Consider the following 15988-nt stretch of genomic DNA (forward strand, 5'->3'; position numbering starts at 1 on the left):
GTGAGGACATCAATCATGTGGATGCACGTTGCGGCTACAATAGCCTTAATTCGCCTAATGCCAGGCGCATCGTCGGCGAACTGGACGCCCTGTTGAATGAGCACAATGAATTATTGAAATTCTTCAAAGCACACATGCACGAATTGCAAAGTGACAATCACGCTATTGTCATCAATCCTGATAAAACACCAGCTGGAGAGCACGTGCGTCGATTCACTGTGCCTGTTGTTGATGACATTGCTGGAATCATGGTTGGCGACCGCACATCGACGTGAGAAATCGTGATTCGAAGAAGAAACAATAATCTGGAGTTCATCGCTGACACACACCGTTCATACAACGCTCTCCAATATCCGCTAATTTTCTGGAAGGGACAAGACGGATATTGCATAAACATTAAATAACGAGATCCTGTCACAGGTAATTCATTCATTATGAACATCATTACTCATTTTGAATTGAGAAAATGAATGGTTGATGTTTTTTGTTTTTATCGGCGGTCATCGTCTACAGCGCTCTATTCCTCTTTCTGTCATAGATCCCATCCCCACACACTTACGATACATTCGTTATTTTTTATTTAACAACCAAAATATTCACTAGAAATAATTTATATGGCAGAACAACGTTTGCCGGGTCAGCTAGTAATAATATAAGATCATTGTTTTCTTCATCAAGTGGATCTTATATTACAGATATATTATAAGAAATGATTGTTAGCCATTCGCCTAACCCACTGCGCCCTGACTCTAAAGCAAACATTGGTGGCACTTTTAGCTGTGGACTGTATAATTTGAAGGTGACGGTGGATGGTGGATCTAGGGGGGGATGGGCAGTTTAACGGGATTTTAACCGGATAACAACCTTTTATGATGTTGATGATGGCTCCGTGATCTGGTAGCACTATCACTCGCGCGGTATTGTTTGTTTGGGTAACCAGGTGTGCGGCACTTGACGGTACACTAATGATGGATGACATGTGAGCTTGCTAGGTATCCAGAAGTATTGCTTGGATGACACTCACACTATATCAAGCTGACCCGGCCGTGGCCCACGAACAACTTCTGAAACAGTTTGTATAATAATTGAATTAATCAATAAACTGTGGTTAAGAGGTAACAGGCTTACGCACCAGTTGGCTCGAGCTAACCCACCCGCGACGGCTGTCTTGAAGTCACTGAATATTATTTGTATCACGGTCTATCATAATCCATGACTGCCGGTCACTTGGTCTTGTGACAATAATACTAGGATTTGAAGGATAGATATAAATGGCCCAACCAAGCATGTTATTTACTTTCAGAAATCAACCCTCACCCACAGTTTTAACTACCAGTGCTATTACTATTCTAATAGCTGATCTCATAAAATATGTATAAAAATATAGCGATACACTATTATTTTTCTTTTTTGTCATGTTTGTATGAGAGATGTGCCTGAACACTTTCCAACCATACTTTGGCCACCGTATGCCTTCAAACATATCATTTATGGTGCAGTTGATTGCAATGATTGGACAGATCATCACGTTATGTTCCTCAATTTCTTCGGCGCCACATTCTCAGTTTGAAGAATCATCAGAGTATCACCACTTCCACAAATTGTTTTTAGTTCTAGTTACTACGGCTTACATCTGATACATCGTCCTCTAAACTGCGAAGTCCTGCGTAGCTATATACACAAGTTTTGTGTAATATGATAAAATTAAATGAGCAACCATTTGTAACGTAAATTTCCATTATTATAGTGGAAAATAATTTATTTTATGTCAAGTTTATAAAATCTGTTAAGTATAAAAATATCAAGTATAGCTACTTGTAAAATATTAGAGTACTCAAATTTTCAAGATAATTTTTAATTTAAATTAAGTTGGTATAACATTCCATGAAAAATAATTCGTTTGAGAACATACTTTATTTTTTTTTAATATAGCAATTTTATAATATATTTCAATTATTTATTTCAGAACTCTCACATATTTAACTTATTACTTATTATGGCTGTAGATTAAATATTTTTATTTAATTATATCTCAGGTCTCGATATATCGGGTAACATATATTAATTTAATTTCTCATACTACCAATATTTTTTTGGTTGTTTTAATATACAATCTGATTGAAATTGAAGTTCAACTTTATTTATTCACATTACAGTGAACTTTAAAAATTAAATATTATTCAAAATATCCATAACATGACAATTAAAACAAATTAATCGTATTGAACAGTATTAAAAAAATAAATAAATATAAATAGAAACTGTATAAAGAGAATACAAAAATTTGTAAGTAGGAACCCATAAGAAATGTATGCCGAATGAGCAAAGTAGATCTTATTTTAATAATTTATATAATAACGTTTACATGTACTCATCTTTACGTATGTGGAATCAATTTGAAAGCATTTTGGCTGAAATTTATTATCTGGCTGCATCTTGGGAGAACAGTTAACTGATACTCCCGTTTTCTAAGATATTTATCAAAAACATACAGGTCAATGACACCAATAATGGCAGAATTTTTAGTTACAGAGCATTTAAGTTAAAAAAATACTAGCCTAAATATTGATGTCTTCTAGCGATTAGACTACCTATGGTATATAAATAGACCTAAGAGAAAGTTAGTTGCATAAACTCTCGGATACATAGTCTAAAAAAATGTTTAACTTGCTCAACTTCAATAATTGATACATGACCCAAACAATCGTCTCACTCTTGAGCTGGCTTTGAACTAAGGAATTATAAAGAATTTTTAATATAATAATAACTGAAGAGACCCGGTAAGTAAGAAATACAAAGCTCAACATTTTTATCGCCTGGTATGGGTCTTAAATTTTACACATATTATTGAAAAACATCATGCGAATTTTGAATCTAGTCACTGAGAGCCTCGGAGAATGAATATGGCTACCTTACCGTCATCCCGCCGATGCCAGTATTGAGAAGCATTGTCAAGTTATCGGGGTCTAGGACGATTTGGCACCGCGAACTGGCCTCGGGCGATTGGCCTCCGGTAATTGGCCGCCGATACAATCGGACGCCGGCCCAATTCGACGCCGACCCAATTCGACGCCGACCCAATTCGACGCCAGGAGGATTGGATCCCGCACAGTTGAATTAAATGCGCAAAGGAATAGACGTACGTTACGATTTGTTGGAGTAAATAAGCAAGTCAGTTTAATATGCTTCTATCTTCTCAGTAGTTGTACCTTATACATTTTGCGCTTGACACATTTTTAATATGGATTGAGAATAAATATTGTGCCTTATGATTATTAAAAGAAAATAATTCTTCTATAAGAATAATTGGCCATGATAGGGCATTCCGGAGACAATTATGGTCAAATTGTGGTTGTTTGGTAAACAAGCATGCAAGTTCAGCAAAATGCAAAGTATGAACATTAATAGTTATCTCACAAGGAATGTCCACTTAAATGCAATTTCAACAAGATCCTATAAGCTAAAAATAATTTTGTTAAATTTTCTAACTTCTGAAGCAATATTTAGTCATTAAAAACCCTACAATACGAAGGAGAAGTCACATTAGACTGAAGTAAAACGAAACTCATTGGTTTTAGTATAAAGTATGTGTATAATCATAAACAAAATTCTTTCTCCGATTCAAACGTGCACTTTTGTTCAAGTAAATTGCATCTTATTGCTGCAGTACTGCTACAAGTATGCCACCACCCTGATGGTGTGGTGGAAAAGAGGGTATTTCTTTTCATTTGCATTTATTATTTAACTCCAAAGAAAAGAATCACCAGGACGCCAGGAGGAAAGAAATATTTTGTTTAACTAATAGAAGTGTTTATGCAAAAGTCAGTTTATTTTTCTCTTAAAGATACAAGTCTTTCTTCTAACACGAATAATTTCAAAAAATTTTCAACGAAGCAACTGAGAATACAAGCTATTTCGCCATGCTTATATACTTGAAAATCGTACAAATTTTTCGTTTAATTTAATTATCTTTTCCAAAGAAGATAATATTTACAATAATATCTTAAACTACATAACTATAATTAGACAAGGCCAAGCAGCCCATTGATATTATGTTTATAAAAAATATTCATATTATATGAATTAATTTTGCTGTACACCACACTAGAGGTGAAATTGATAGAATGAAAGTGATTCGGAAAATTATTTAGTCAATCTGGAAGTATTTCCATGAAAATAAACTAAAAAGTGATTAAACGCCATGTATTATTCCATACGTGAGTTTAAAATGCCTGTCATGTCGAGTTTGCAATCAAGGCAAGCCTTTCGCATTTAATATATTTAGCAAAACATACATTCTCATTTTGCTGCTGGCCCAATCAACTCTTACATGTATTAAACATATATTAGGAACGAAAAACGACGCAACTGTTTCATTGATCCCTACTGTATTTTTTTTCACGATACATTAATTACATAGGTAATGATTTTAATTATTAACTTGGAACATACGTGGAGGTTAATTTAAACGTGGCATGTGTGGTAGGGTTTCACAACCCCGACCGTAAAATAATATAATATTATTTACCGATGTCTGCTACCAAAAAAGTTTGTTCCTGAAACCAATGTATGAAATCACTTAAATAATCATGGTTTAAAAAAATGTAATATGTTTGTTTATCAATTAATATGACGTATTAAGGTAATTTTATTAAAAATAAAACTGTCGATTCAATCGAAAAACGATCACCAACGTAACGTTCACTATTGAATTAATAAAATAAGATGTACAGTTTTTATTAGTTACTAACGGCTTTTATGTAATGCAAAATTTTATTATAACTCTGCAAAGTGTGTCTAAGAACTCTACAACGATTCAGATCCTAAAATAATATACAGTTTACGACTTAAATAATTTAAATATAATACATAAGTATAAAAGAATTAGATTGTAATAAGACAATTAAATTATATTATCAATAATATGTACTTTTTTCCAGCTGTAACAAATATTTTTTTTCTATAAAATGTAACTAATTAATATTAAAATATTTTCGTTAAGGCATTTCATTAATAAAACTATCCTCCTCAGACATAGCCTCCAATACTTAAAAATTTTCTTAAAAAATGTAAATTTACAGGGATTTATTAAAGAAAATAAAGAATACAAAATAAACCATAAACCCAAAATCGAATACCGTATTTATGTTGTTGGATCTTGGAGATTCAAAATTAAGTTAAGTTAAGTTTAAATTAAATTAAGTTCAGCACTAGGGTGATAATTGACCTCCAGATACACAAAAAGTCCTGCTAGTTATACATAATTACTAAAATACGGATGTTTTAAACAAAATGGGTATGACAAACCTTACCACACATGCAAATGGACAATCATTATAAACTGCTTCGTGCTTTTTTCACAGATTTTTTTAAATAATATAAACTTATTTTATAGTGTAAAATTTAATAAAATATCAATTGTTTTAATATAACAAACATTTTTTCATTATGAAATAGTGGATTTAAATATAATAATGTCCGTTGAAACTATTAAATTAAAATAATATAATTTTTGGGAAGCTTTTTGTGACGTTAGTCTAACATTTTTTTGTCGGAAAAAATAATATTAAAATGATTTTCTAGCTAACCTACAATAATATTACAGTTTTCAAGTATTGCATGCACTTCGATGAAGCTTTGGAGATATTTTTTATGCGAAACGAGTCACGTCATTTTCTCACGTAGTCAATTTAAAACTCTGTAGCTAGTCCAGATTTACAAATGCAATTTTAAAACACGGAAAACTTATGAAAATATAATAATTTTATGTACCTAATATTGTTCTATAACTAATAAATTATAGGTACAATGCTTAAAAGAACTTCCTATAGCATAGTTATCATAATATTATTTATACATTAATTGATATTATTATTATGTTATTGGCATCTAAACTAATAATAGACAGGTAGTCATTAATTAATTGAAGAACATTACCAATTTAGCACTTTTCTTGCCAGATCTATCATTTTTGAAGAACCATCTTGCAAAATTCGCATCTGACGTAGGCATGGCATTAAATCTAGCGTTATTCAATACCACAAACAGTATAAAACTTTTCATAATAAAGCTGTAATATTATCTTAACTTCCAGATTTTCTTAAAAAGCAACATGGAGGTTTTATTTACCTACTTTATATCATACAATTAAAATAAATTTTACATACAAAATAATGGATAAATTAAATTTCTGTCATATAGCTTATTTTTAACCGTATCTAGAATATTTTTATGAATGATAGTTTAAAACACTGATATCATTATTTATATGATAGAACTCAAATCATTCATTCTAATACTCAAATATCAACAAAGGATTCATGACTACTTTCATAGAAATATCGACATCACACAAAATAACAATGGCAATAAATTCATATTTGTCATTTCATTTGTAAAAAAATATCCGTTAACATACAATACAACTAATTTTTAAAAAAAAAAGGATTTTCCGTGTAGTATAATATATTATTATATATTATGTCGGTACGTAAATAATTCATCGTAAGATATTAATATTTTGAAATAATTTAATATGATAAAATACAATTTTATTGCTTGTGCTCAGAATAAATACATTATTATATTGGTAAAATTTCCAACACCATTATTTATTAATGTCTACTATTTCAAAAAGTCTAACTTATATTTTTTGTGTACCAATCTGTATTAATACAATAATTGCTCAGCAAAAAGAAACTCGACAAATTAGAATACTTGATTAATGCACTGCTGACTTGGTTTTGAAAATCAATCAATTTTGCTTAACCATGTAACGTGATAAATCGCGCAAAGGTAAAACAATAAATAAAAGTTAAATCGCTGGCTTGATTTTTTAAAAACTTAACCTTTACTCAAGGTTTCAATGACCATTTTTCACTTAAACGATCTCATTATATTGTAATAAATAACGGTTCTAGCCATTAGCAAGTATCATTAAGTCAAAGTAAATCTAAGATTTTTCACAAATTACTTATACTTTTATACTTATATGAAAAGAGTACAACGAAAGTTTATTATGTTAGCCTGCTAATTGAGAAAACTGCTCATAAATACGTTTTTTGTATTTTTCTAACAATGGTCTCCTTTATTATATATTTAAAAAAACACTATTTAATACAAACTTTACTGTAAATGGAAATAAAAAAACGTAAGACGTAAAAATGTATGTATTCTTCAATATTCCGTGAATTATTTCTCATTCTGATTATTTATCCATTGACATGCTCAATACCTCAAACCATGTTTTATATCATCATCAACTGGGGTCAATTCACTGCTCGATGTAGGCCTTCCCTAACTTCTTCCACTCATCTTAGTTCATTGTTCTACGACGCCACATAACTCTGTCAATTATGATGAGTTTATCGATCTGGTGAGCTTTAGAGCATGCTCTTGATCATTTAGTATCCCTTGAGCACTACTATATGACGGCATTTTCCAGTGGTTGTTCACGCTCTTAATGACATGTCCATCTTACTGCCATTTTATTTGTTTAGCGACTTCTATCACATCGCGTACCTACTCTTGACGGCCTTTTTATCCCTTGGTTTCTCTGATTTTGTGGTTGTTGAATAGTATACACACCCACGGTGGCCGCGTGGCTTAAGCGTTGGACTATCACGCCGTGGGTTCCAGGTTCGAATCCTGGGTCTGGCACGTATAGATTGTTTTTCAATTTGTGTGTGAGTCATGATATGGACCTAATAGGTTGAGCAAGTGGCTGACATCCATTTCTCGTAAGAAAACAAAATCTGTTAATACAAACCTCTACTCTGTGAAGGCCCATATGATCCTATTAGGATCGGACATGGTCGGGGAAAAAAGGCATAACTATATTTTTATTTACGACTAACTTTAAACAAGAATTTGTTTAACTATTTTTTTAATCAACGAATAATTTACAAGATTAAAGAATGTAACATTCTAATTATTGAACATACATAATTTTGAAAACACTTCTGAGAAAATATATTATAACAAATTGAATATGTTGTAGGGTCTCGTATCCCCTTTGCACCTTGCTGAACTTGCCGGTACAAGGTTGCGGCAGAGACAGTTGTGTCGTGTCCCCTCAGCATCTTGTCGAACTTGCTGATCAGAAGGTTGCGTAGTTTTCTTAAGTCGGGCATCAACAATGTGGGGTTCGTTTTGTAGTTACTATCACGCATCATGCAGTCGGGGTCACCAATGTGGGAACGTCGAAGTCACCAATGTGGGGTTCGAATGTGAGTTACCACTGGGGGAGTCGTCGATGTGTCGTAGGTTATGGTGTTGAGGATGATGATGAGGAAGTCGAAGATGGATGCAGGAGCGAGTTTTATTTGCAGCGTAATGATCGGTACAATAGTATATTACAGTAGTTATGTTACAATATTTATGGTACGGATCTGAATTCTATCGGTACAATGAGATGTTGTGCGGTACTATACGGAGAATGAGATTCTAACAGCCCAGGAACTTATATTCGAGTGACATCTTCGATGAAATATTATACGCTATTTATACAGTCAAAATAATATTCTTTTCATTATAACTTACTAAATATTTAATCGAGTCAGTGATTAAAATGGCATCTGCATCAATGGACATCCGAGTAGCTGACTATTGTATAAAATATAGATATTGTGGAAATAACAATAAAATAATATTTACTTATTTTACTATAATTTGACACTGCGGAAATGGATTAAGAAGTCATAATTGAGGTACAATATTCAATTTCGCCAAACAATAATCTGTTGACAGTTACAAGTAGCATAGTGGTTTATGTGCATGGGCGCGAAACCTGAGAGATGCTGGTTCGATTCCTGCTGGGTGTTTTACTTTTTTCAAAGAAGATTTTTCTATTGGTTATAATTTATTATTATTTTCTCAGATGTGTTTTCAAAATGATGTATGTTTAAGATTTTTATCAATTTCAATTGCATTAGGGACATTTTATTTCGCTATTTTCACTTATATAATATGACATGCTTAACGGTTTTTTGCGATTATCTCAAAAATTGAGGAATATAAAGGTACTAATAGAAACTAATAGTCTGAATTTATCTAATCGCAAAAAGTTTTTTGTTTATATTATTAATTAATGTTTTATAATCTTTTTATCATTAGGTATGATTATTTTGTATAAATACAACATTCTGATATATTTGTATTACTAAAAACTTATATATTTTGTTGTATCCATAATATGTATAATATATTTTTTCGCTATTTTATCGACCTTTTAGTTCTCATCTGTGGATACGACACACATTAAAAACATCACATAGTGTTATTTGTAGTTGCACCCATGGCTCTAAAAGTATTTTTTTATATAAATAAATAGGTTACATTTAATTCATTTCATTTATTTATTAACCATTTTTAAAAATAGGTATATTATTATAGTATCAGTAATACTTCTAATCTGCGGTATCTAAAATTTCATTTAGAGCTTGACTACCTCAAGAATATATTTATTTTGATGAAAAATGGATGTTAGGCACTTGCTCAACCTATTAAGTACACGTACGTGTACACTGAAAAGCAGTAAGTAAATATGCTAGACCAGGGTTTTCATGAGACAGAAGATGTCATAAGCATTGCACCTACGATTTCACCAGTACTCTACCATGAGTTGATGTAAGTCAATTAATTATGTTTAGTTGTATTTTCAGTCTCAAAATTATACATGCCTTCTGGTAACAGTATTTAAATTCATTAAAATTATTAGTGTTGCTTCTGAGATACATAAAATTTAATCTTGATAAATTGCCAGCTATAGGTATACAGTATAATTTATATAGCTTTAGTTAGCTTTAAATAATAACATAGCTCACAACCCTGTAACGTAATATTAAGCTCTTGTTCTTATTAGGTATACTTCTAAGAGAAATCCATAAATATTCAGAGTGCGTTCTTTCCAGATAAACTACATCGCACCGTTGTCATAGAGTTTCAAGATTTATTTGTATTAGAAACAAAGAATTTGGCTAGAAGAATCATCCAAGCTCGGTTGATTGTGTAGTGAGGGCTTTCTTGAAAACCCATAAAGTTTATATGAGAGTATTACACTGAGAAACGCAAATCTATAATATGAGAATTGGTGATATTTGGTTTCAAATTAATTACTTTCATTAAACGGTCGATTGTTTTCCATTATATTTATTGGCTTAAAATTGGAAAAAATAATATAGATAAATAGTAACTATACTACAAAATATTCTTTTAAAACATATGTGCTACAGGTTAAATTGAAAAATAAATACAAAAGAACTTTATTCTGGACGGTTTTCTTCGGTGAGCCGCAAAAAATTTATAATAATAAACATGAAAAAATTTAGAAAACACTGATCTTATCCATTATATAAATTTCAAATTAATTCATATCAAAATTTTATAATATTTTAGATTAACAATGTATTTGGTTAATACACTCGTAATTTAAAATATTATTTAAATTTCATGTAATTCGTTTTGACATATTGTTATATTTATAAAAAAAGAAAAAATGTAACGAAGTATCGTTAGAATGATAATAGAAATGAGTTTAACAATTGTAATGAACAATTGTTAAACATGAAGTGCCAACTAATTTAATCGATAAAACATGAAATAAAGTACTAGTTAATCTCAAGGTGTATAGCTTCGGCTTTCTGCCAACTTAACTTTCTGCAAGGAATGCTTTATATCATTATCTACCTCGAATAAACTGTCATTTAGCAATCTCGTTTGAAATATGAAATTATAATTTTTTGGGTGCCTTAAAAGTGTTTGTTTACAAAATTAAATATAACAATATAAAAATAAGAACACAGTGTAATTTGTTAGAAGAGTTATTTAATTACACACAATCAATTTCGTACGACAAGCGTACTACATTGCAAAAAACAAATGGAAATTAAATACAAATTTGAGGTGCATTTGTTTGGTACGGGTCATAGAGTATTTTAAATGGTTTTGATTACTAAACTTTTATATTTTAAATGATGGCTGCTATTTCAGCTTGGCTGGAACTGTGGAACTGTGGACCTTCCTGTCCGAGAGGAAGCATCTACAAATGGCGTTGAAAACTGTTTCTATATGTTAACCGGTCACATCCGAACTGTAATGATTCTAATCTCGGAGTGACGTACTTGTGGCCGGGAATGAATTTGTTCGTTACTTCCCCTTCCATGTAACAGATTGTTACATCATGCTTTCAAAAAAACGGGAAGACTTTTCATTGGTCTGATTTGTAACGGTTTTGTTTTAGAATTCAGGGTTGACACACAATATTAACAAGGTTGTGCCAAATTTATTTTGTTAATTAATTAACGGTATTTATTTAGTTTGAAATGTAGACATGTCACGTGAAATGTAACATGACAATATTTTGACTACAAAAGAAATATATATTAATGAAATTTCATAAATGTGTGAATAAATCAAAGCTTAATATCATATAATATTATCATCTATTTATCGGATCGTCCAGTATAATGTAGTCTTCGTGCAGGCCAGCACGTAAAAATACTTTACCTTCGTATTTGAAATCAATCAACCCCTGCTGACAGGCTTTTCGCAAAATGTGGAGAATGACATTGAAGTTCTCCCTTGTTCACTCACCTAATTGGATAAGAAAGATTTTGGGTGCAACTTAAACTAAACAATTTTCATTTAATAATCATAGAACTTTATATTCTACTATTTTGTTTGACTATAATTCCATGGTACGTTTTTTTTAAATATTGCCTACTCAACGATTTATATTACATATTACAAAATGATAACAGCGTTATATTAACTTTATGTAACTTAAATACTCCTAAAATAATATTATCAAGAAGGTTTCATTGATTAAAGGTACTTATAGCTTTTGTTTAAACCTCTATTATGTACCAGAATGTGTCATTGATGGGTTCAATGATTTCCCACAATGCACAATGCACAACGCTCAAATGAACCCAGCACTATTTTCATGATTTGGTTATGTACCAAATTTTCGAATCATTTCCCGCGGATGGTGAACTTTTTTCTACAAGCGTGTCAAAGTATAAGCAAAATATTTTCTAAAAAAGTCAAGTGTCAGGTAAACTTAATAAAAAATGCATATTATTACTCAATAGTGTATTCAGTATATTATATTAATCAAAAAATATTTGATGAGTATTACCTATATATTTTTTTAAATTTACATGGTACACAAAAAAATGTTTTTAATTGTAATGAGATAGGTATTAAATTTGATGTTGTTTATCTAATGTAAATTTATTTATTCACACGCAAAAACTAAGGCTATATTTTACGTTCGATTTCATATAATTCATTGACGAGTGATCATACTGTGTTAATTCAGAGATAGCTTCAATAAAATCAATAATAATAATTTTAGGTTAAACTTCAAACGTTTGATTCATTTAAACAAAAATTTCAATAATATTACTATTTATACACAGCCATATTTAAAAAAATTATAATTTTATATCAATACAAATATTCTTTAAATTGTCATGCTATTTATAACTAATATATTGCCAGATGAAGGAATATTTCAAAAATAAATCGAAATTTTTCAAGAAGTTCATATTAAAATTGTGTAAATAAAGTACTCTACTTTCTAATACAACATAATATTTTGATATGTATCACATATACATAAATATACCTTAGCGACACGCGTGTCATAGATTCACCATCCCTGCCATACTCGACAAACTATCATATCAGTCTCATCTCCTTACTATAATGGCGTTCCCACTTTATATTTTAATAGTTAATTCTCAAATTTAGTTATTATATAAATAAAATATAATTATAATAGAACCATCTAAAAACATGTGTGAATATTAGTGTATGTGCGTAGTTCTTTATTTTATTCTGCAACCTGCCGCCATACGAAAAGCAGAAATTCAAGTAGATTTGATAATAATTTAAAGATTTATGAGATAGTGATCCAAACATGTGTCGTATCAGTGAAATTGGTCATTACTCTCATAAGTCGTTGTTTACAAAATATCTTTTTTTCACACAGTTCAATGGCGCGTGAGTTTTCTCTAAGAAAATTGACGACGCGGTGTTAAAAGAATATGACTTGTATTTTATCTCTACTATGCAGGCTTCACAAGATGTTTGGCACTTTTTCGCACGTATTTTTTTTAAATTCCACTTAGGAAAACGTACATGAAAGTTTATAGGAGAATCGCAAATACTCAAGCATCATTTCGTAACAATGTTATCCGGCAGCACTCACAAATTCAATACAAGTATTTACTTTAGGATTATAATGATTGCTTTTTCTTATCATATTTTAACTATAAAAAAGAAATATATATAAACAGCAACATTTCAAACTGAAGATAAATAAAAATATCGTCTACACCTAATAAATACAGTATGTTATAGATTAAATTATTGTATATCTACATCTATAGAAGATAATATAATATAAAAACTAAAACACTATTTTTTAATCAAGTGAATAATTCACATTATTTGAAAATGTAACATTCTCTCTAATACTTACTATACACAATTTGTTAAAGTACATTGGTGTAAATCCAGTGGTTACAGGTTCAAGTCCCGTTTGGTGGCGTATTTTTTTGCAAAATGATTTTTTTCTGATATGTATAATATCTAAAGTGTTTTCTAAATAATATGTATGTTGATTGTCAATAAATAATAAAAACACAAAATAATTTATATCTCAAAAATAAATATTAATTATTGTTAGTATTATTAATTCTACTGATAAATAATAATACAATCTTTACTAGTTATATTATAATAAATATATCTTACACTGCATTTAAAACTATATATAAAACTAATACAATATTATGAGAAATAACAGTAATAAAAGAGTAAAACAAAATAAACGACAAAATAAAATTAAACTAGTAATAGTGTTGTTTTTTAATGTTTATTTGTAATTTATCAGATATTGAGTTAGTGGCTTATATTATATATTTCTACTAAAAACAAAAACTTCTTAATATAACATCCACGTAGGTAAATGATGGAAGATTTCCTTTGCCGGTGAATATATATAATTTAGATTTCTTTATGTAAGTAACTGTATAAATTCAAAAAAAAAAACAATAGATAATAGATTTTTTTTCAATTAAAAAATATATTGACTTTTAATAATTTATGAAGCAAATATTTTGTTTAAGAATGTCTTGATAGTAGTGTAAATAATTTTATTTTAAAATTAAGTAATATTGTAAAATTTACGTTCCTTATCTTTGTTTTTGTTTTATTTCAGGTATCATTCTTCTCTACGAGTCCCGAGCTGTCAAATAAGCAACGCTTTGAGTACTTTACAAGAACTATACCCTCGGATCATTATCAAGTGAAGGCAATGGTGGACATTATCAGAGAACTTGGATGGAGCTACGTCAGCATTATTTATGAAGAATCTAACTATGGAATAAAGGTAAGTTTATATAAAATAATTTTATTTCATTTGTTTTTACTCATTTTTATAGAATAAATTCACAGTGATCAAAAAACCTTAATTTATATGGTATAATACTCGTACATACATTTGATGCGATTTCATACAAATTTTAGTAAGTTTAAATGATTTTAACTATTTCGATATTAATTTTATCTACGTCACAACACTTTTCATAATATAAAATAAAATTTTAGCCTAGTTTTCACATCTTAATTTTATTATTATTACTTACAAACTATTATTTTAGAATATTTTGCAGACTCAAAGTATTTTTCTTTCAATGCGACCAAGTAAAATAAATATTAGACTATTATAATAGCCAACTATAAATTAATCTATGATGAAAAACAATTTGTAGGAAGGACTTAGAGACCGTTTTCAGATTCACTTTCAAATAAATATATAAGTTTCATCTGCGAAAAAGATTTAAATCTACTTCATTAAATTCGAAAAACACAATATTTGTATTTTTATTTCAACTCCCTTTTAAAATGTAAAGATTAAGTCATTTAATAATATATGATATTATGATACCTGAAAAGTGGAACATTTAAATTAAGATAAATTAGTTATTACATAAAAATGTATTTAAACCAGATTAAAAAGGTACAGTAACAATAAATGTATAAAATAATATTAAAGGACGAAAAGCAGTTTTAAGCTATCTTTCCTTTTTATCCTTATTTAATTCAAGCGAATAAATAGTTATGTAGATATAATATTATATAAGAAGTAATGGCTTTTTATAATGATTATAATAATTATAACGGTTCCTTTTCGAGAATGTTTCATTAAGTAAACCTAATTTATTGTTTTCAGTACATTTTTTTAAAGTACATATTATGTTTTTTAATAATATTTAATAAATGTAATAATAATAATATATTCCTTGAGTTTTTAAGGATATTTTATATTATTAATTTAAAAAAAATAGTATAGTATTTTTTAAGATATTTAATTAGATAGTCCGGACATGATATTATTTATGTCTACAATGAAGAAAAGGTTTCTTATTAAAATCTTGTAAACTAATCATTTTTGCGAACAAATTTTAATTACACAACTTTTCTCATAGCTTGTTAATAACGAGGAGACGACAAGCTATTTAAAGACACACAAAAGAAAACGTCGAATAAACTACAGTGGATTATACAGGAAAAATGCATAATAACTCTCCTAGAAAGTGACTCATACTAGAATCCCTGTTAAATTCTTATATGAATCCAAATATGTAGATTTTTCTATTATTTGTAATCAAAATTATACATAACTTTCAGAGTAATTTAAATATTTATTTATCACGTTGAAGATAACCTTATTCCATACTATATGGACAGACATGGAAACTTAATATATAAAAGTAAAACAGAATAAAATGCTAAATTTAGTCAAACTTAAGATATTACAGTAAGTACAGAACGTAAAAACTTCATGAATTTATTAGTGTTACAAGTATAAAAGTAGTTAGATAAACATAAAAAAACTCAAATAACAAAATACTTCATTATCATTTTTTATCGTGGAGCAACACCGCGGGGTGTAAATTTTTCTCCAATCTGGGAT

At 29.4% G+C, this 15988-nt stretch overlaps 1 protein-coding gene across 1 annotated transcript in view; it reads left to right on the plus strand.

Annotated features, from left to right (window-relative positions):
• LOC147073791 (metabotropic glutamate receptor 2-like) overlaps nucleotides 1-15988 on the plus strand; it is a 411881-nt gene that overhangs the window by 134388 nt on the left and 261505 nt on the right. The window contains exon 3 of the mRNA XM_085944815.1: nucleotides 14231-14401. Coding sequence (XP_085800941.1) covers nucleotides 14231-14401 — 171 coding nt within the window. The remainder of the gene's footprint in view (nucleotides 1-14230; nucleotides 14402-15988) is intronic.

The sequence above is a fragment of the Rhyacophila brunnea genome, unplaced genomic scaffold (assembly GCF_057557595.1).
Source record: "Rhyacophila brunnea isolate RB1 unplaced genomic scaffold, BYU_Rbru_1.0 scaffold_17, whole genome shotgun sequence".
NCBI classification, from domain to species: domain Eukaryota; kingdom Metazoa; phylum Arthropoda; class Insecta; order Trichoptera; family Rhyacophilidae; genus Rhyacophila; species Rhyacophila brunnea.